The sequence below is a fragment of the Daktulosphaira vitifoliae genome, unplaced genomic scaffold (assembly GCF_025091365.1).
Source record: "Daktulosphaira vitifoliae isolate Bord-2020 unplaced genomic scaffold, ASM2509136v1 Scaffold_2, whole genome shotgun sequence".
In the NCBI taxonomy this organism is placed as follows: domain Eukaryota; kingdom Metazoa; phylum Arthropoda; class Insecta; order Hemiptera; family Phylloxeridae; genus Daktulosphaira; species Daktulosphaira vitifoliae.
Window position 1 is genome coordinate 12,333,950 of NW_026099573.1, and position 21,508 is coordinate 12,355,457.

At 26.7% G+C, this 21,508-nt stretch overlaps 1 protein-coding gene across 4 annotated transcripts in view; it reads left to right on the plus strand.

Annotated features, from left to right (window-relative positions):
* The window catches only part of LOC126898934 (calcium/calmodulin-dependent protein kinase type 1), a 96,144-nt gene that overhangs the window by 67,653 nt on the left and 6,983 nt on the right, over positions 1 to 21,508 (plus strand). For 2 of the 4 annotated variants that reach the window (XM_050673344.1, XM_050673346.1), the window contains exons 2-6: positions 931 to 1,065; positions 10,926 to 10,988; positions 19,168 to 19,242; positions 20,068 to 20,206; positions 20,272 to 20,395. In XM_050673344.1, the coding sequence (XP_050529301.1) occupies positions 931 to 1,065; positions 10,926 to 10,988; positions 19,168 to 19,242; positions 20,068 to 20,206; positions 20,272 to 20,395 (536 nt within the window). The remainder of the gene's footprint in view (positions 1 to 930; positions 1,066 to 10,925; positions 10,989 to 19,167; positions 19,243 to 20,067; positions 20,207 to 20,271; positions 20,396 to 21,508) is intronic. The other 2 variants (XM_050673345.1, XM_050673347.1) reach the window with 1 other exon arrangement.

A 21,508-nucleotide genomic window follows, 5' to 3' on the forward strand; every position in this document is an offset into this window, starting at 1 on the left:
TTTCAATGATACGTCAAAAGATCACAAATCGTATCTAGTCGAAGACATTACCCTTAAAAATTGAAAAAAATTCCCTCGTTCCCCGTAAATGGGGGAAACCTCCAAAAAAATTACAAATTTAAAAATCGCTAATTTTCGAAATTTTTTCAATTTTTTTTACTTAAAAGTGCCATAACTTTTTCAAAAATGAACATATCAATATAATTCTTTTTTATATAAATGTGTAATATCATTACCTTTCGTTTGATATATTTTTTTCATAAATTTAACCCATTACCTGCCCACAGGGGGGGATTTAAAATGACCACTTTTTCAAAAAAAATTAACTTTTTCAACTTAACTTTTGAAAATGTTCCGGAAGGTCTGACACTTTTATATATATCTTAAATTAAAGCTAATGTAATATTCTTTATTATGCAAAAAAAAAATTTCGGACTTTATTTTATCTTCACGGTGTAAATGGCTACCAAATGCTATTATTGTGTGAAAATTCTCGATTTTATTTTTTACATTTTTAACTTTATAATGCTATGACATATTGAAAAGTGTATGGATCAACATTATTTTTTTATGAGAAATAATATTTTTTAATAATCCCTTTTTCATTCGACATACTTTATCTTAATTAGGATATTAATAATGAACTAGCAGATCATGTAGCTTTTGGAATAGTCCACCAAATTTTTAAAATAAAACAGTATCTAAAGATTTGCATCGAAGCGTTTTTTTTTGATAGTGATTTTAATCACTGTCAGATATTATTATACTTGATCCATCTATACCACGTCACCACTGTGCTGCGACCCCCCTGTGCTGGGTTGTTTAACATTATAATTCTATAACTTATTGAAAAGTGTATGGATCGACACAATTTTTTATATTAAGGTTTTATTTACTACTCCGATTAAAGTAATTATTTTTTTTTTACAGGGGTGCATTTTCTGAGGTCAGATTGGCCGTAAGTAAAGAACGACCTAATGAAATGTATGCAGTAAAAATAATCGACAAAAAAGCGCTCAAAGGAAAAGAAGACTCATTGGATAATGAAATAAAAGTTCTTCGGAGGTAACAAAATTAGTCAAGGAGTATTTAATTTAATGATCAAATTCATTGATGCGTAAAATTATATGTGTAAAATTTAAATAAATATACTGTGATGATATGACATCCAATAACTTTTGATCCAATAATTATTTCGCTGTAATTTTTTTAAACAACTTTTGCATATTTAAATTGTGTTATAGTATTAATTTATGCATATTTTAGCTTCGATGCGAAGCTAAGAAGGTATTAATTTTACTATGATGTGTTTACTTTTATTTTATTATTTGTCTCTATTAAAAAAAAAATACTTTTTTTTTTTTTGAAATTTCAAAATAGTTATAAAATACATTCTAAATAGGTGAAATAGTATAATATCATTTTTTTTTAAACTTTAGGGTAAGTACTTATTGAGTTACAAGCATATTAATACACAGAATGCGTATGTAGCATAGACGGAATGCATTACACTAGTTGAAGCTATATAAATATTTTTTGTTTATTAGAGAAAAATAATAATAAAAATGCCTTCAACGTTATCTAAAATTGTAAATATTATTAAAAAAAAAAAAGAAGTACAAAATATTTTCTAGGTCGAAAATTATTAAAGATCATAATATGGTGGGACTCTGTATATAAATTTAAGCTTTTTATGTATCTTTTTAGTATTAGCTCGTCTTGATTAACATTTTGTTTAGTATTTTCTTCACTTTATAAACAAAAGAGACTAAAATTATATTTTATAATCTATGAAAAAAATACATTTACTAATTAATGCAAATGTTTACATTAATCATGTTTAAAGTAATAACTACATTATGCCAAAATGTAAACAAACATTATGTTAAGTTGTAAAGTGTCTATCTTTATAGCTTTTAATTTTAATACATAACAAAATAAATTACTTTTTGTAACAATTTTAAATTACGACCGTCTTGAGTAATGATCTAATAGATATTAACTATGTTTTCCAAGAGAATTTAAGAGCGTCTTTTTAGTAAAGTTTAATAGTCTCATACTTACTGTGAGTCGTCTATTGTATGCTGTACATACAATCGAGTGTGCCATTTATATAATATCTTTACAAGTATAGTTTTGCTTCATTAAAGTTTTTAAAAAATTGTCCGACTTATCAAAGATAAAGTAGTGAAAACTTTGTCGAATCGTAATATTTTATACGCAATGTTCAAGCAAATATGGTAAATACAGATCGATCAATTAATTTTTAATAAAATAATGTTTAATTTATTATGACTTTCAAATCATAACTATTTGCCATAATTTCTCTTCACTCTTCACTACATTTAGGTTTAAATCGTGTTTTTCGTTATAATTACATTGACAAAAAAGAGTAATCATTTAAATTTTATGTAGTATACATACTTTAATATTAAAAATAATTAATTCTTTTATTTTCATTTTTTAATAAGTACAGCGTCTTTAAACTCTTTAAAAATTTAGAAAATTACATAAAGTTTTACACAGTTCATTTTTCCTTTTATTAAATGATTAAAAATAAAATATGAATTTTATACTTTTAAGTTACAATAATCACTAATCCAAAATGTCTTCACATTACACGAATCGAATTTGCTATTCAATATAACAAATTTAAAACTTTATAAATTATAAATGAAATAATTATTTTTTGTAATTAAATAACATAATATAGAGAACATTGATGTAAAAATTATTCTCGACATTTTATAATTATTTAAGGAAGTAATAATAAATTAATTTTACTTTAAAGAAATCCCTCTAACATTAGTCATTTAATCCATTTATTATCACATGTTTTTCCTAGACAATATGTTTTTTAAGTACTTTCTTGGTAATTTATTTATAGGGGAAACTCTAAAAACAAAAGGGTTTGCTTGCACAATGTCGTGTGATTAATATAAATTATATCAAAGGTATACGCTTGTTGGATAAATTCAAAAGTGTATGAGATATACATATCAAAAGTTCTGTGTGGATTATAAACATAAAGATAAATATTTTAAAAGCTCATTTTTGGCCTTAAAATGTTTCAACTAACAAGCCGTAGAAACTTAAAGAAAGTGCAATAATAGCTATTAATAATCGTAAACTTTGTAGATAGATCTTCTAATCAACAAATTTATTTTATTTAATTTTAAAAAGGGTCAAAATATTATAGTGGGTCTTTATTTCATTAAAAAATTGAATCTTTATTATAATGAGGGCTCAATTCGTCTTCTTCGTGTTTATTCTTGTGATTGAGTACTGTGATTTCAATAATTTTGACGTAGTTTTATAATTAGTTTAATAAAAATATAATATACTAAACAATACACATATATATTCCTATTTAATAAAAATTAAAGTATTTATTTGAAAAAGGGCACAATTTTTATCACTTTTAAATAATTAATAGGACCTAGCTTTTATAAAAAAAATTAAATAACAGTAAATTATCCAGTAAAGTAGAGTAGAAATATTATTTAGATTATTATTGATTAATATTTAAGAGTGATTAAAATCACTATCGTTAAACGCTTCCATGCATATTTAAAACATATTTACCAAATATTACCTTGTTTTTAACATTAAAGTTTGATTACTCATAGAAGTCACTATTAAGTTTTTGTTTTTTAATCATATATTAAATCCAACATTAAAAAAGCTTTAATTTTAAATAATTTATAATGATGTAAGCATTTTTTACTATGTCAAATATTACAAAATCAAAATGTTTGACCAAAAATTATATGATTTTCGGCTTTAACATGCAAGAACTCCTAGTAATTAAGATTTCATTTCATTATTTTTTTCATCATAGGTAATTTTTATTAACTTGAATAAAGTGTAAGATTTAAGAATACAGGTTTTTTGAAATATTATCAAATTTGAAAATAAAAAAATATTTGATGATTATATAATTAAATAATTATATTTTAATCTGTGCATTATTCAAATAGTTCGAACCATTTAAATATAACTATAATATCTAACGAAAATAACAGGATTTTTTACTTTAATTTCCGATAATTCTTAAAAATAAAAATTTCGAATAGTGTTTCTATTTCATTCTTAAATTAGATAAATTGTTTAAAATATTTTAAAAAACTAAAAAGAAAAAATTTTGATATGATTTTTGAGTCCCTAGAAAACATTGGTTATTGATATAATTTTAAAAAAAAGTATGTCTTCAGTAATGTTTGAAGGTTTTCAGTATGAATGTCACAATAATCTGTGCAGTTTCAAAAATTTTATCCAATGTAAAATAAAAGCTAAAAAAATCAACATTGACTGTTTCATGAAAACAATATACTTTGGAACATTTCTCTTTATTACCTGGGACTTTTTCAAAATTTCAACTATGATAGCTTATACTAGATACGTTTTGTGATTTTTTTGCGTATGCGTATGCGAACACAAAAAAAAAAGAAAATCATTTAAAGTAAAAACAATAAATTCTCAGCTTCGCATCAAAACAATAATAATAATATTCATTAAAATTAGTTTTTTGCATCCAACCGAAATTTGGTATTGGGCCCTTTCTCCAATAAGTTATTCAATTATCCTATAAAACTAGATGTAATTCTTTTTTCATATTAAATAAACGTTTTCATGTTATGAGAACGGGTCAAATGAGCAAATTTTATTATTTTGGTGGATCGTCAAACAAATAAACTGTAAAAATTGTTACAGAGGATATCTAATTATAATTGTGTGTATTGTAGACTCCCAAAATTGTTGGTCTCGAGGGATCAATGTAAAGTCTTGTAAAATTGTATGCCAAATAGTTGATGTAACGCGGAAAAAAGGCAAAGTTAATTTAATTATAACTTTCTAGTTTTATCATAATGAAGATTTCAGAAACGTTCTGGTTTTTCTTCACTGATAAATAATTAACAACGCTATTTTCTTTGTATTCCATTCATTTTGTCAATTAGCTTGTACATTTTTGAAATCGTTATTGTATTAAAATAATTTACATATTATACAGTTCCTCCTTTAATTGAATATAATTTGAAATATTCTTCAATGAACTATTAAGTTATATAAGCTCAATGAGCTATAAAGTTTATTTTTATTATTTCGTTTTCATTAATGGTAATACATAAAATAAGATTTCGTGTGGTTTTGTGTTGAATAATCTAACTGGGGTAACTTCACCAGCGAATAAACAGTTAAGAGTTCTTCATATTTTAAAGTTCTTTATTAAAACATATTTTGATGTCACATTCATATAATTTTACTTTGATTCTTCATTTTTCTGTAAAATTCTACTACAAATAAATTTAATTTTTAATTTCAAGTAGGATCTTAAAACCTCTTCGTTATTTTTGTCAAAAGGGTACACATATCTCCTTCTTTTTCTTCGCCTCTATCCCAACTACTTGGAAACGGTCACCCTAATACTAAACTTCTACTAGACACGAACTCCCACATTATCTACGTACATAATAAGGGTAAAAAGGTACACATATGAAATTAAAATAATAAGTCTTCTTTATTATAAAATTAATTTTTAATTTGTTCCTTTGAAAAAATAATGTTTGAGAATTCTATTGACAAGGCAAGACCTATGCTTATGAAAATCTATCCAACGAAAAGTATAATTATCAGCTTTGTATAATTTATTAAACGAATATATAGATACTTAATCGAACCAATAATTTACTATTAAATACTACTATTTTCACTATTGAATTAATAAAATACGTTTGGCATCGTTGACGGAATGCATTTTCATTTGATACTGCCAGTAATCGTTTGTGACGAACTCTACAATATATTATTGTTCTGGCGCCTGTCGTTCTTAATCTGCGTCCATAAGACTGAAAATGAAATTCCATTACAAAAATTTCATGGTACGCTTTCCTTAAAAATTTGTATAATATCTTTAGGGTACACTCTTGTGATGCTATATGATCTGAAATCGGCATATGGATCATCATGGTTTTCTAATTAACATTTCACTGTGTATAGTCTATCACTCAAAAAACTACTATTTAATTAAATAGTTTTATTTTATAACTTGTTTTTTTTTTTTATATTTTGTAATAAGAACATTGTAATATTTTAATGATACCACAAACATATTAATTTTTAATCCGTTTATACTTCAATATGAATAGTTGAAATATTGATTTTTTAAAGAATACTTTATTGATATACATAACAATTTATAAATTAGAACTTTGTTTTAGAAGAGATCTCCTTAGATCCGCTCTCAACGAGATAATTTATTTAATTACGAATTATGATGTGATGGTTAAATAAAGATCATTTTAGTTCTCTTTGTCGTCTAAATTTTAAGTTACATGATCCATATAAATCATGAAAATATAAATGTAAAAAAGTAATAATGTAAGTAACACAATTTCTCGAATTAAACCACTTTTATTGCTTTTAAAATATGGTTTCTGAGTACTACATTTTCTACAAAAAGTTCGACAGATCTACGAGACGTTTTTTCATCGTGTCCACTAATATTTAACAACCGAAAAAAAGCAAATATTTTGGTCTAAAAAAGATGAATAACATGCATTCTTGCTTCATTCGTAATTTGTTTCTTTTAATATCTATTGAATCTTAAGATTCTTCAATTGTATTAATATTCGTTGGTGTATAAAAATTTGATAATTATATAAAAAATGGCAGACTATCCCACCTATTTTTTCTTTAAATAATGATTTGTTTTCATAAAAATGTATAGATAATTATTGAATTAATTATTATAAACTATTGTAAATATTAAATTTATTGTAAAAAAAAATTATGTCTAGGGAAGATTTTAGAGGTAATTTTTGATTAAATGGGATACAAAACTTGATCAACAAAAAAAAACCCTGTAAATGAATAAAAGTTTTTTTTGCATTTTTTAAATTCATATTTAACTTCCTTTTTTTAAATAAATATTTTTAAATGGAGAGTGAAATAACTCATATTATTATTCGTAATAGAATCGAAATTAGGTATATTACAGTATCGCATAGAGTTCTAAATTAACCTCTTGTGTGCCCAGTAAAATCAAAAAAAACAAAAATTTCATTTAACTATAGCCATCCCTATAGCGTTAAAAGAAGTCCTTGCGCTATATTATAAGTAATTTGTAGATTTTGTCATAACACACTCGTAAATTATTATTATATACATACAAGTATTTTTCAATAATATCTCGATATAAATATTCTTTTATTTTTTATTTATTTTAAATTCTGAAATGTATTGGTTATGTTATCAAAGAAATTATACTCAGCATTGTAACTATTAAAATTGATAAAGTATATTTCTCGTGTAATTCCGTAATATATTTTACTGAAAGATTCTTTGTTCGTCGCTCTAAAAGCATTGTACCAAGTGATTGTAGGCATCCCGTTGCTTTTTTCTGTTTGTTCAAATTAAAATTCACCACTTTCACGAATTCCATAATTCTCTGGGGTTGTTTATATTCTTATGATGGTAAATGTTAATTCTGTAGTATATAATCACTTTATCTTTCAGACTTTCTTCTCTATAAAAGACAATAATTTAGTTATAGCTAGTTCAACATTTCCTATGTAATATCATTGCATTGATAGTTTTCGAGTGCATTTCTAACTCTAACGATGATATATTTACTTAAAACAGAATTAATGACCTAATTTATCTTTAAGAAAATAACCTCATATTAGTTATACAATTTTGATAGTAAAATTTCATTTTGTTTTTGTTTAATTGTTTTGCAATTCCAGAATCTTATCATATCAATTACATACACTGGTATAATGTTGAAGTGTAACACGATTTCTGCGGTCGTAAAACTTTCAAACAAACCGTCATTAGGTTTTTAAATGGAGTGTGCGTTCCTATCAGATGGATGTCGTTTGCAACGTTATAATTTATTGTTCGGTTATATATGTATTTTGCTAGTTTTGACAGTAACTTAATGCGACTGTAGAAACTTTACATTATGTGATGTCGTATAACAAATGCAACGCACACGTGTCTACTTATTTTTTTTTTCGACCATTTAGTCTGATCTCATTTGAATTGTCACCAGCAAATTTTTACTTTGAAACAATATTGCATTACCTATCTCGTTCTTTTCACGTGCCAGTTTTCAAATTCGATAATTTTTTTATTAGTTAGTAACATTGCATATAAAAAAAAGTAAAGAAACGGCCTCAAAAAAAAATAATTTCATAGATTATCAGGTATGCTAGGCTCAAAATCGATTATCTTTTTAAATTCTGTAGAAATATAATAATAAGCTTTTTATGTAAGTGTAGTATTGTCTTTGTTTAATGTTGAAAATTAATTTCATGGTTATTATTTTGTTGAAGCTATGTTGCACCTGCTACTGCTTTTAAGTTAGCACTGCCTTTTGTAATGTTGTGATGAAAAATTTCGAGTTGGCTATTTGTTGTTCGGTCGTCGTTCTTACCTGGAAAAGTTTTTTCAATACACACAGAGCGAAAAAATATTATATTTTTAAAGTCGTCACAGAATTATTCATCCATTAGTTGCAATATCACAATTTTAAAATAGCACAAAAATAGTTTCATGGAAATTTCAACTTTTTTTTCTAAAAATGCCAATCAAACTCAAATTTAAAGATCTATAAAAAATGGTTAAACTCGACGGATAAGTCATAATTTTTGCACATTTTTTTTAACATCATCAAATTATAATAGAAAAGTAATATAAAAATACATTTTTTTAATTAAGTTAAAGTTAGTTAAACAACTAAATTGTATGTCCTTAAATTTTAGTTGATACTTGAACGGTGCGTCTATTTAATAGTTGAATGTTTTAGAGGTGAATTTATTTTCTTTTAGTTCGACTCTTTACTCATTTATAAAATAAATAAAATATTATTTTATTCCGTATAAAACTCTTAATATTAAAAAGATTCTAGTAGTGTACATTTATTCCTTCAAGTGAATTAGCCATTTATATAAATATTAAATAGTAATTTATTATGTACAATAAGAATTTTTCTATGTACAGGTAAATCGTAGACTAAAAGTAATAACCTTGAAAACCTCTTAAGTATGTGATAAAAGGTTTTTTTTTCAAAAGTTAATAATACCAGTCACCATTGAAAACAGGACTTTGAAATACCTGAAAATAGGCTGTGACACCAGCTGATATATTTCAGGTCTTAACTCCTTTAGGTTCACAAAATGTGTCAAAGACTTATAAAGGTTTTAATACTTGAATACTTTTTTTCGCAAAAGGTAAAACAGATGTGAGTTTATCAATATCATATCTATATAAATACTACTACGTTTTTCTTATTTTAAGTAATCCTAACAAATCCTCTATAAGTCTAAAATTTCAAAGATTATATTTTATTTAATATTCATAATATCAATCCTATTCTAGCGAATTTTTCCAAGTAATTTACTATGGATTTATTTCTTAATATATATATTATTATTATTTTATTTTAACACTATTTTTCAACAAATATTTATCCATATATCTGTATAAATAAATTATAATCATTTTTATTACTCTATTTGACTAATAAATATATGAAATAATAAGTGCAAATATTTATTAAATTTATTATGTTTATTGTTTGGATAGAATAATTATGTGTAATTTTGGTTTCTGAACCACAACAATACAATTTTTATTAATATTTTGAGAAATGGTTTGAAATAAAAGTTTATTTTAGGAAGGTCAAATAATGTTTGGCCTAGCTGAAATTACATTTTTTAAAGGTTTATTTAATTGTTTTAACTCAAAACACAAATAAAATTTCAAGTGATATAACATAATGCAATCATCCCCTGAATGAATCTGCATAAAAATAATAGTGTTACCATAAAATACGTTTTTAAAAATACATGCGTTAGCTTTTGCTGAACTTAAATGTTTACTGCGATTTCAAACGAAAGACGAGAAAATTATTAGGAAAATTTATTTTACGTCTTTTTTTGAGAGAGAGAGAGAGAGATTTTAAACGTATTTCATTTGTTGACGTCTTGTCGCGTATATTATGCACACCACTCCTTTAAATCGTTTGTCTTCACCCTTGCCAGTTTTATTAAATGATAGCATCATCATTATATATATTTTATTATCTCATTATGCAGATAACAAAGAAAACATGTCTAACCTAAAGATCAACGGTCTAATTTATTGCTGCCCTTGTTTTTATGGTTGTGCTGCATTAACGAAAATATTTTATAAATGTTTTTAATACAGCGATCATCAATAGACGTTTTGCTGGAATAGCTCCAGATCCACTCGTGTGATTATCCTTCTTTTTTTTCTGAGAAAAAACATTGTTCGGTTACTCGCGCGCTAAGTTGTATTACCTATCGCTTCACAAGCCAAACATAAATGATATTTTACGAAAATACAATCGCAGGTTACAACTCTGTTTGAATCAATAGTGCACCCGGCAATTTGTTCGGAGGGGTAAATATTTTTTTTAACTATAGTGCCCTATACCACCAACTAAGTTTGACTATAAACTATGCACTTCAATTTCAAAATAATAAGTGGAATAGTTAATGCTAATTGAAATTCGACAACAGTTTTTTCTTATTTCAGGAAGAAGTTTCCCTTTATTTTTTGTTTTTACCTTTATAAGTCGTGCGTCGATAAAGAGAAAACTTTTGAATTTCAAAAGGTGGTTACGAAGTAACGCTTTTATTATACTAAAACATTTTATTTAAATAGCGTTTTTGAATTGAGACGACGGTAAGTAAATACCTGCGAAAATTACGATAATGACTAATGATATATTTACCTAAACCGACACAAAGACAATTGAAGTCATCGTCATTAGGTGCTCGTTGTTTATTTTGTCTGTTTATTGTTAACGTACAATACTTTGTTTATGAAAACGTTAAATAATTAAGCTTGAACCTTCCTGGAAAAACTCATGTATTATAGTTTGTATTTACACTTAGGTTCAGTAAGTCCGTGAAGAGAAGTGATCAATCAGGGCCCGACGATAAGAACGAGAGTAAATGGTGAGTCGATGGTGAAGGTTTAAGGGCTTATGTACATTACGTTGAAGGTGTTTAGTCTAATATGTTTTTGTGCTCACATTAATACCAGCTTATACTTTTCACGGACACCGGCAACGGCTTTATCAGATATCTTTCAGAAAGATATCTGATAAAGAAAGATTCTTTCTCCGAAAATAACTGTACTTAATTAATTTACTAACATAACTCATCAATAATAAGTGTCATTACACACAATCATAATATTTTGTTTTTAACAGTCGCTGGTGATAAATGCATGAGACTAACGTGATTGTGCGCATATCAGTCATAAGCAACAACATTATTGTAACTAGTGTCCAATTATTATGTAGTGTATATTTTGTTGATTGGAAGTTGTTAAGCTTTTTTATGGATTATTTAATATATCGCCTCTAATCTTTAAACTTCAATTATGAATAAATTAAGATTTTCTTTTTCGTTTTTTTATCTTTTTAGTACTTGTCATTTACATTTTTTCACCATAAAAACTTTTTTTATCCGTCAAGAATATAAAAAAAAAAAACTTTTATTTATTACCAATTTTTCTTAAATATTGCGATGCAAATTATGTTTTAAATAATTTTTGCCGAAAGTCGGAAGAAACATTTTTGACTTAATAATATTTGTACGTATAGTGAGAAGGTTGCGCAAAATAATATTATTTCCATCAATATTTTTTGATAATAATCGAGCTAAACACAACTCCACTATACGCCATGTATTAATCTTCAAACGTGATATAAAAAAAAAACTGGCCCTAAATCAGTTCAAATCTTTTGAATTCATCAATTACTCTAATAAATAATATAAAAATAGATATCTCTATATGAATATTAAAAGTTACGCCTAAGAAGTGCCCTTTAGATGTATATTTTTTTATAGAAAACTTATGACTTATAATAAACTTTATGTTATTGATTTTTTTGGCGAATTTGTTTAAGCTTATCACTAAATAACTACAAAATAATGCGTATCATCTCATATAAATCATTCTGTGTATATATAAAGCTGAATATCACATAAATTCTTAATTGTATGTATTAATGTTTTCGATGTACATTCACATAATATTAATAGTTAATAAAGTTTATATGCGTATGTTATAATTTAGAGTGACAAAATCCATTGTCTATTTCCAGATAAACAAAATACTTAAAACAACTCCCATTCCTTTTAAGGTACATTACTTGACGCATCGTCTTCAACTGAAAAGTAATTAATTTTGTTAATGTACCTAATATTATAATTAAGCATTCTTAATTCAATTGAAATTTTCATTAATATTTCAACTTTTGTAACTAAAATTTTTTTATTCCATCAGTTGTTTACTCAGTTTAATTTAGTCATTTTTAAAAGTTTTCTAGAACTATAAAGTATGGTGAATTTTAAGTATATTCATGACTTCGTATTTAATTAAATTAAATTAAAATAACATAATATAGTCATAATTTTTATGAATTTGATAAAGCATTAAAGTACAATACTGTTTTAGGTTGATTGAAATATAAAAAAAAAATACGAGTTTTTAAAAATCCTTTAAAATTTAAATTTTATTTGTTCGTTAAACATTCCAAATAATGAAACTAGAAAATGGTAATAGTTTTTCAGTAAAATAAAAACGTTAAAGTATATACCATTTAATCGCGTTGTAGCCCTCCAATGAAATATCTTTTTTTAAATAAGCGACCACACTGTATCTATTATCATAAATTAAAAAGCTCCTGGTTTTATACATCATTAGCATTTAGGATTAACTTTTGAATTATGTTAAGGAATTAAAACCATTTGAAAATTGTTCTGAACAATTGGTTGTTTTCTATGGAAAAGTATTGTTAAATAGTTTAAATAATGAAAAATTATAGTTGTTGCACTTATAAGCATGTTACTTTTTAATGGCCATTGCCGAGACAGATAAATGCAGTTGTTATGTAAATTGCTATGTCTGCACGCATCTTTCAAATTGTTTTCTTACCAAGTTAATTATGTATATTTTACAATCATCTACAACTACTTCCTAAACTCTTGCAGTTCGTTTAACAGTTATGACACAGTAATATATTAAATTCTTTAAAAAGGTAATATCCGTTTACAACTTAAAATTAAATAACTGTATGGTATATCAGTAGAGTATACTCTAAATATAAATCTGATTCACACATTAAACTACTTTGATTTCAAAACAATATCATTTGGTTGCAGTATTTTCGTAGAAACTTTTTTAAATTGGGATTTTAAAAGTAATATCATTTAGATCTAATTCTTGATTAAATTTTCGATGGAAAAAGAAAGTTTTAAAATATTTTATCTAGAGAAACAGTTAGTTTTTATGGAAAGTGTTAATCTCTTAAGTAATTAAGTAACTTAATGGATTAGAGTGACTTCGATATTTTTTAATCATTTTCAACTTTCGATAGAAGTTAAAACTTTACAATCTTACATTAATATCACTTTAGACCTCCTCAAATTTAGATTTCTATTAATTCTATTTGCTGTCGCTTCCTAAAATTTTAATTAACTGAAATTGATCAATTATAAAACAACAACAAGGAAGATTTTTTTGACCATACATCTGTTGTTATTCTGTCTTATGTTTATATCGAAGAAACATTATTTTATTTTATTAAAAATAAGTTACATTATAAAATAGTACCAATTTCACAAGATATACAAAAAATGAATTACATAAACATTAGTCATTTATACAATAAGTAGAAATACAATTTCTTAAAAAACAATTTTAATTTTAAACAAATCGTTAAAAGGTTATGAATGTATTTTTAATTTGATATTTCTATGGTCTTACGCCTTCTATCAAATGGAATCTAAATTTCTCATATGTATTTTTTAATATTTAACTTTATACGTATATGACAAATAATTTGAAACAGCACATTATTTTATTAAATAGTAATATTTTTCCCTTTAAAAAATGTACATCCACAACTGTCACTAATGTCTTTGGTAAACTATATGTGTTGGAAACATTGTATGAGTTTTATTAATTTCACCAGTAAAAATCATAAATTGTGTACGTTTTTCACATTCGAGAGAATTCTAAATACTTTGTTGTTTTTAAAAGAATATGATCCTTTATTTACATTAAATGTCGATAAAATAATTGTAATGAATAAAATTGTAATAACCAAAATAATTGTAATGATACGGATAAACGTTTTATGATTGTTTTACATTATTCGAGAAAAAATGTGTCATGTTATTTCGAATGTATTAAAAATTTATGAGTTTCGTATTTTTACTTCATGTATGCATGTACAAATTTAATTTAAAAAAATGCTTCATAGTTGGTTTAAAATTAAATTAGTCACAACAGCAATAAAACCGAGAAAAAAGTAATAATTTACAGCTTGTACTATTTAGGTGTGAGACTACAATTTTTATTAGAGTTTACTATAACGTTTTTAGTATCTGACAGATTTTACTACTCAAATAAATAATTTTATTGGAAATTCTACGAAGATTACGTTTTATATAAAAAAAAAAAAATGAAAATCGATGTATAAATCATAATCGTATTTTATCTATCCTAATAATCTATCCAAGCGCTTTATGCACTTGAAAATATTCTTCAATTAGTTGAAAGTAGAAAGGTGTTTTTCTTCAAATGCAAACATGGTATTCTTCTTCGTAAATACATTGTTGAATATAAGAAGAGGATATTTTTCCTAATCCAATTTCTATGAACATCACTTGTGGACACGAGAAACTCGGAGACGTCTGTTTCCTGTGCACATGTCAAATGATTTAGGTTTTTTAGCGGTTCTCTTTCGCCAAGGGCAACCGTTTTCACGTGCGTATATCAAACACTCTAAGTGACCGTATTTCTCTGCCTTGCCGATGGTAGTCAAGTCCCAAGGACAACCATTCCTGTGCGCGAACTTTAAACAATCCATTTGGCCATTCTGAGCAGCATATCTAGTAGTGATTTCATTCTACTGACAGCCATTTTGTAAGCATACCGTAGACAATCGATATGACCACCGTGAGCAGCCATCCAGGTAGTTATTTTATTCCATGAGCAACCGTGCGTACTTCGAACATTGCAAATGACCGTTTTTTGCCGCTAAAAATGGAAGTTCCGAAATTCCACACGCCCCCTTTTTTGAACGCGAATTTCATGCAAAGTGACCATACTCCGCAGCTATGCCGGTCATCACATAGAACCTTTCATTTAAAGTGTACGATTTTATAGCGTTTTTAATGTCGTTCAGTATGTTGACACAACATTGTTTCAAGTCGACCGGCGGTAATGTTATATATTTTTTTATCTTGTTCGTCGCATTCGTTGTACGCGAGTTTCTTCAGCGAGAACATAACTAAATTGATTTTTTCCGATAAATATTCGCATCAATTCAAATAGTCTATAGAATTCAAAATGCATTTCAACTGGTTTTCAACAAGTATTTAAGCTAACGGAAAGTTATTATATTATTAAATAATTGCCTGAGATACTGAATCTCCGTTTTAATATGAAAATATATCAGCCAGTTTATAGTGACTTTTAATATTATTGCTTTCAGCGAGTTACCTTTTACCCATTACTGTTTTTAATTTTATATATGTCTGTCCATTTGATCCGATTTCAATTATGTGTCGTATTAGTCCAATTAGTTACGGTAACAGATTTACTTCTTAAAAAAATTACTGGAAATAATAATATAATTAATGAAATATATTAAAACAAAGAATATTTTATTCATACACATAAATGTGATGAATAAATAAGGTTTTAAGATAACCTATGAGTATACACAGTATAAAAAGGATAATTCTTTTAACGCTTCCCACTCGATTTCAATAAATATCAAATAAATAATGTCATACACGCGCCTCACCTCCAGTCCTAAAATGATAATTATTTGCAAAATAATGAGTCAAAAGTGGTTATTGACCAGTTATTTTCTTGGCAAAATTATTTTTTATTTTACAAGCTATTTATATTTTGTTATTTAAAAGAATTAATTTGACATCCTTACAAAACATAAAGGATGAATTTAAAAAATAATTAATAACTGATAAATGATAAATGAAGACATATATGGCACTAAAAAATGCCAAAATGAATTTCCTGAACATAATTACTATTTTAAGAGAAATCAAGTGGCTAGTGTTAAAACAATCACCGTGATAACATCAATTTATATCCAGTAGTTCATTCTAAAAAGTGAGAAATACAATTTTTACGAAATTCTGCAATACCATTTTATTAATAATTTCTTTTTTAAAATGATCAAGTAAAAATAACAGTGATTTACCTTTAGACGATTTATCCGAGTAATAAAGAAATATAACGTCAATGATAAAATACATGTATCGACTATTTTATTAAACAATTTTATATTATTACTAAATGAAAGAAAGTTTAACGAATATATTCTGAATGAATATGCTAATTTTACATAATTTATAACTCTGTGGTGGGATATTAAATTTCTTTTTTATTAATTTTAACAATGTAATACTTCTTTCAATTTGTCTGTATACGATTTTCAACAGCACTACCTTGAAAAAGGAATTACCAAAGTAAATTAAAAAATTCAATCTTTCCTTTTAACAAAGAACTTTTATTGTGTCACCGAAAAGTTAATTAATAAAATCTACCGCATAATGACTATTTAATTTTTTTGACTTTAAAATGCATTTTTCGATGTACCTGCATTGGTATTTGACGGCAATACATCATTGCCGTATAAATTTTCTTTGTGACCCGTAGCCGTGGAAAAAATATATAAAAAAAAGTTATTATGATTTATGACCTCAAGGTCTGGTCTAACGGTGTTAACTGTTAACAATAGGTGTCTCTTGAAGACCATGGTATAATATTATAGTTACTTTGTGTGTACAACCCGTACCTGTAGGCCGTCATACATGAGCGTTTGCTATTTGCATATGACTTGACCTCTTTAGGATGCAAACTCGAATGATAAAAGCCTTTTTTTATTCGTTAACAGAATATTATCTACTTTTAACTAGATACCTCTTCGACTCAACGCTGTTCGGTATTTATGAGTTTTCTTATTACATTTTATAGGAAATTCACAAACAGTTTTGAATATTTTTATCCAAAAGTTACATCTAAATAATAAGAAAAACTATACTTGTTTTATTCAATATATATATACTTGAATATATTTAAAATAGTTCAATACTTGATTTTAAAGACTCGAATAAATTGTTTTTTTCTATAACTTTTAACAGATCTATAACAATGGCTGCGAATAACCTAAGACAATTATATACAGCGCATTCCCAATGTCTCATACAAATCTAATCTGTATCAATAATATAATCGACGCTCAAATATATAGATTGTGTTCGACACTTTTCTCATTTATACCAATTTAAGTACACCTCTGGTCCCCTAAAAAAATATTTTAGACTTTTAGAAATTTCTGTATGTTAAGTTTAGTATTAAGTGGCCTACCAGCCCATAGCAATTTGCATAGTTACAATTAAACGTATCAGACATAAATCAGTATTTTAGTATTTTGTATGTTAAAATGATATATTACACGTTTATCCTATTTATAACATTTTGGCGGAGTACTTAATGGAGGTAATGCGGTAATGGTAATGTATGTGGGGTTGTACATTAAGATTTATTTAGTATTATAATTTATTTTGTAGCTTTCTTCTCGCGTGTGTGGTCGCCTAGACAACTTCATACGCGTATTTATTTCCAAAGGTATACACGTTGGAATACTGGCGAAAATAATGTGCAAATTAAACACATTAGGCCATTGCAACGGTTGGGTTGGCCTTTTGACACTGCAAAATTACTACGACTATTTCCGTCCAAGCTCACTTCTATCTTTCAGTAATTGGATTGGCTGTTATTATGAGGGTACGAAGGAATTGAAATTCAAAAGTTCGTTCGGGTACAAATGCCGGTTGATTGGTCGGCGACTTTTGCAGTTCCGCGTTAGATCATCGATTACTTTTTTAAAACGAAAACTAATTTGTTTTTCTATCTCTTGTCCGAGTAATTGTCTGACTGATTGACATAATGTATTCGCTTTTTACGGGCGCTTCGTGTATATCTACTATGATTTTTATTACCATATCTATCGCGGTGTAATCGAAGATAACAAAAGCGATTGTTAAAATAAAACAATACAACATGACACAGACGACATTTGGCTTAGTCAATCCCCTTTCTTGTTGTTATTGTAATATAAGTACTGCGACTGTTTACTTCGCGAGTTGTAAATGCTAATGCGGCGGTATTATAAAATTGCGACACAATTCTTTTCTCGTTGAATATATATATATAGTTTAGGTTTAACGATGTAATTTAAAAAAAGGCAAGCGCAATCTATAAAATGAAAAAAAAAACAACCCTGCATCTAAAGATAGTATGGCGATAAGAACCGTCTTAAGCCAGTCAGCTAGTGCTCAATATGCTTGACTTATCACGGACCCTGCTAGATGTAATCTGTGCGTTGGCTATGACTACATAGGAATGGTCATTTGTTTTTTAGAATATATTGGTTTAAAGTATGCCACGAAGAATATAAAAGCGAGATTCGGGCACGTCATTTGTGATACATTTGTTTAATAACACCGCAATTCATTTATTTCTATATTATAATTGTTAGCTTATTCATATGCAGTATTTAATAGGGTTACATTTTTTCACATCCTCCCTTTTTTGCTACCCAGTACGCTAGAGGTCCATGCAAATACATCAATCTTCTTCGTGACAGCTCTCGGGTTGGAATTCTCTCGATGAATTTATTTGTTTACAGGAAATAACAAATGACAAAATGTTTGTCAATTTTTCATTATTTTCTACTCCCAGTATTTCATTTCTCATTAGTCATATCAATTTGGTGGATTTATTATGCTTCATTCTGCTTCACCCACCTAACGGGAGATTTCGCCTCACACTTTGCTCGTCGATTGATTTAAATCGCCAATATACTCTGACACCGATCGTTTAATAGGATTTGAGCATTTTTTTTAACGTTCACTATTTTTAACAATAAACAATAAACTGCTTGCCTTGCTTTTTATAAAATATTTTTTAATAACATAAACTCTGACATAATAATCGAATACTGATTTTTATGTGACTACAATTTTTCATAAGTATTTTCATTGAAATTATATAAAGTTTATGTGTATTTTTTTTTTTTTACAGGCTAACTCATCCAAACATTGTTCAGTTATTGGAAACATTCGAAGACAAGTCCAAAGTTTATTTGATTATGGAGCTGTAAGTAATTAACTAAAATTAATTAGTAATATTAATTACTGCATTTTACCGTTGGCCCATTTTTATTCAATGAATATATTTATATGGAAAAAAACGAGAAGATCTTTTATTGGGTCAAGTGGATTAATTTCTATAATTTGTGTTTACAAAATGAAAAGTAAAGACCGTAACAACTAAGAATTTCAATTTCGGCGTTAAAATTAATTTAAGTAAACAAAACTTAATTACGCAACATACGTTTATGCGCAGAAAACGTCTTTTAAGTTATATAGACTCATTAATTTAAGTCTTGAAGGACAATGATCATTGTAATGGCGTTTATTTTCTTTTTTTATAACTACAATTTAAAGGCATAGCAGCTAAAGGTGATTTTTTATAATATATATTCATTGTTTTTACATCAAAATAAGTGCCTGTAAATCGTTTTAATGACCAATAAACTATTGTTTTTTTTCAGCGAGTATCGAGTAAACACAAACAATTATAAATGTTAATATCGTTAGTGAATTTATCATAATGATTAACTCTTAAATAATAAACATTTGATGTTCCGTTATAAGTTCAATGAGAGACGGCGTTTGCGCCCGTTTAAAAGAATTCTTTTGATGTTTTCTCAATTTTAATTTCATGTTATCTATATTTTCCGTGAATGAGATAATATTTCCATTGTTTTGTGCTTTTTCTTTTTTTTAATTCCACGTACTTGTGTTAAATCGCAAAAGCAACCTGTTTTTTCTATTCTCCATCTTACATTAGATTCAAATACAATGGATATATCCCTTGAGTTTTCAGTTGTATTACTAATGACCTGCTATGATTGTTCAGAGTTACCGGAGGTGAATTGTTTGACCGAATTGTTCAAAAAGGATCGTATACCGAAAAAGATGCAGCGCATTTGATCCGACAGGTGTTAGAAGCCGTGGATTACATGCACGAACAGGGTGTGGTTCACAGGGATCTGAAAGTGAGTTCCTAACTGAATATTATTCCAGATGAAATTATTCGCGTGATTAATATTTTTTTTCTCAGCCTGAAAACCTATTGTACTACAGTACAGATGAAGACAGTAAAATCATGATCAGTGACTTTGGTCTGTCTAAAATTGAAGACTCTGGAGTCATGGCAACGGCCTGTGGTACTCCTGGTTATGTTGGTACGTTGAATATTTATTTACTGAAAAAAAAAACTTCACAGTTATTATTATTTTTTTTTTAACTAAAAGTGTACAGTAAAACTTTTAAGGGTAAGTGGACCCTCTCAGATAGATTGAAACTGTAAACGCATAAACTCAAATTGGAAGAAACATAATATAAGCTCACCAGAATTTTTTATTTTATTTACGTGTATTATAACACCATTAAAATACTTTTTCCAACTCGTTTTGAGTATTACGACTTGAAGCATAAAAACCTACTTTTTCTTTTAAGTAAAGTAAAACCGTGCATCTTTTATACCCCATTGAAGTCGAGTACTGATAGATTGGGATACAGGAGAAAGGATATATATATATTACATGATAACATATCCTTTTTTTAGGAATAAACATATATCACTTCAAAGGGAAATTGAAATAATTAGAAAGGTTTAAAAAGGAAGTGTTTGAAAAAGATAAAAATTATTTTTGGAAAAAATCACTAAAGAAACCATCCATTCAACGCCTCTTCCAAGTATACTTGTGATTTTACAATAATAAATGAAACTTAACATTTTACCTGAGAAGGAAAATACTAAACCATAAAAATAAAACTTATTGAGTAAACAATGTTGTTAAAAAAAGTTTGGCATTCAATGAATAAAACAGAATAGTCGGGGAAAAGAGAAATACAAAATAATTTAATTATTAACGTACTTCTTATAATACTCTCTGGAAATAAAAATCACATCATTAGTGAAAATGAAGTGTTTGTTAGCACTTTTTATTTTTTGCTATCATTCTTGGAAATTTATTCATAAGTAATAAACTTAACATACTTTTCAAATCAAATGAACCTTTGCCAAGTGTCTTTATTAAACATTTACCTAAACTTATTGTACTCCATTCCAATTATCTGATTATTTTTCATTATTGAAAATGAGAACAGCGGCTTAAAAAGATAATATGATGAACGCATTCGAACGATCCACTAATTTAATGATAGTGAATTTACGCGTGATGATCGAATGAAAAACTATATAATTTCTATTTAAAACCGCTATTGTTTTTACAATACACTTAATCACAGAACTACACAATCTATAAAAGGTCAGATTCCTATTATACAACATG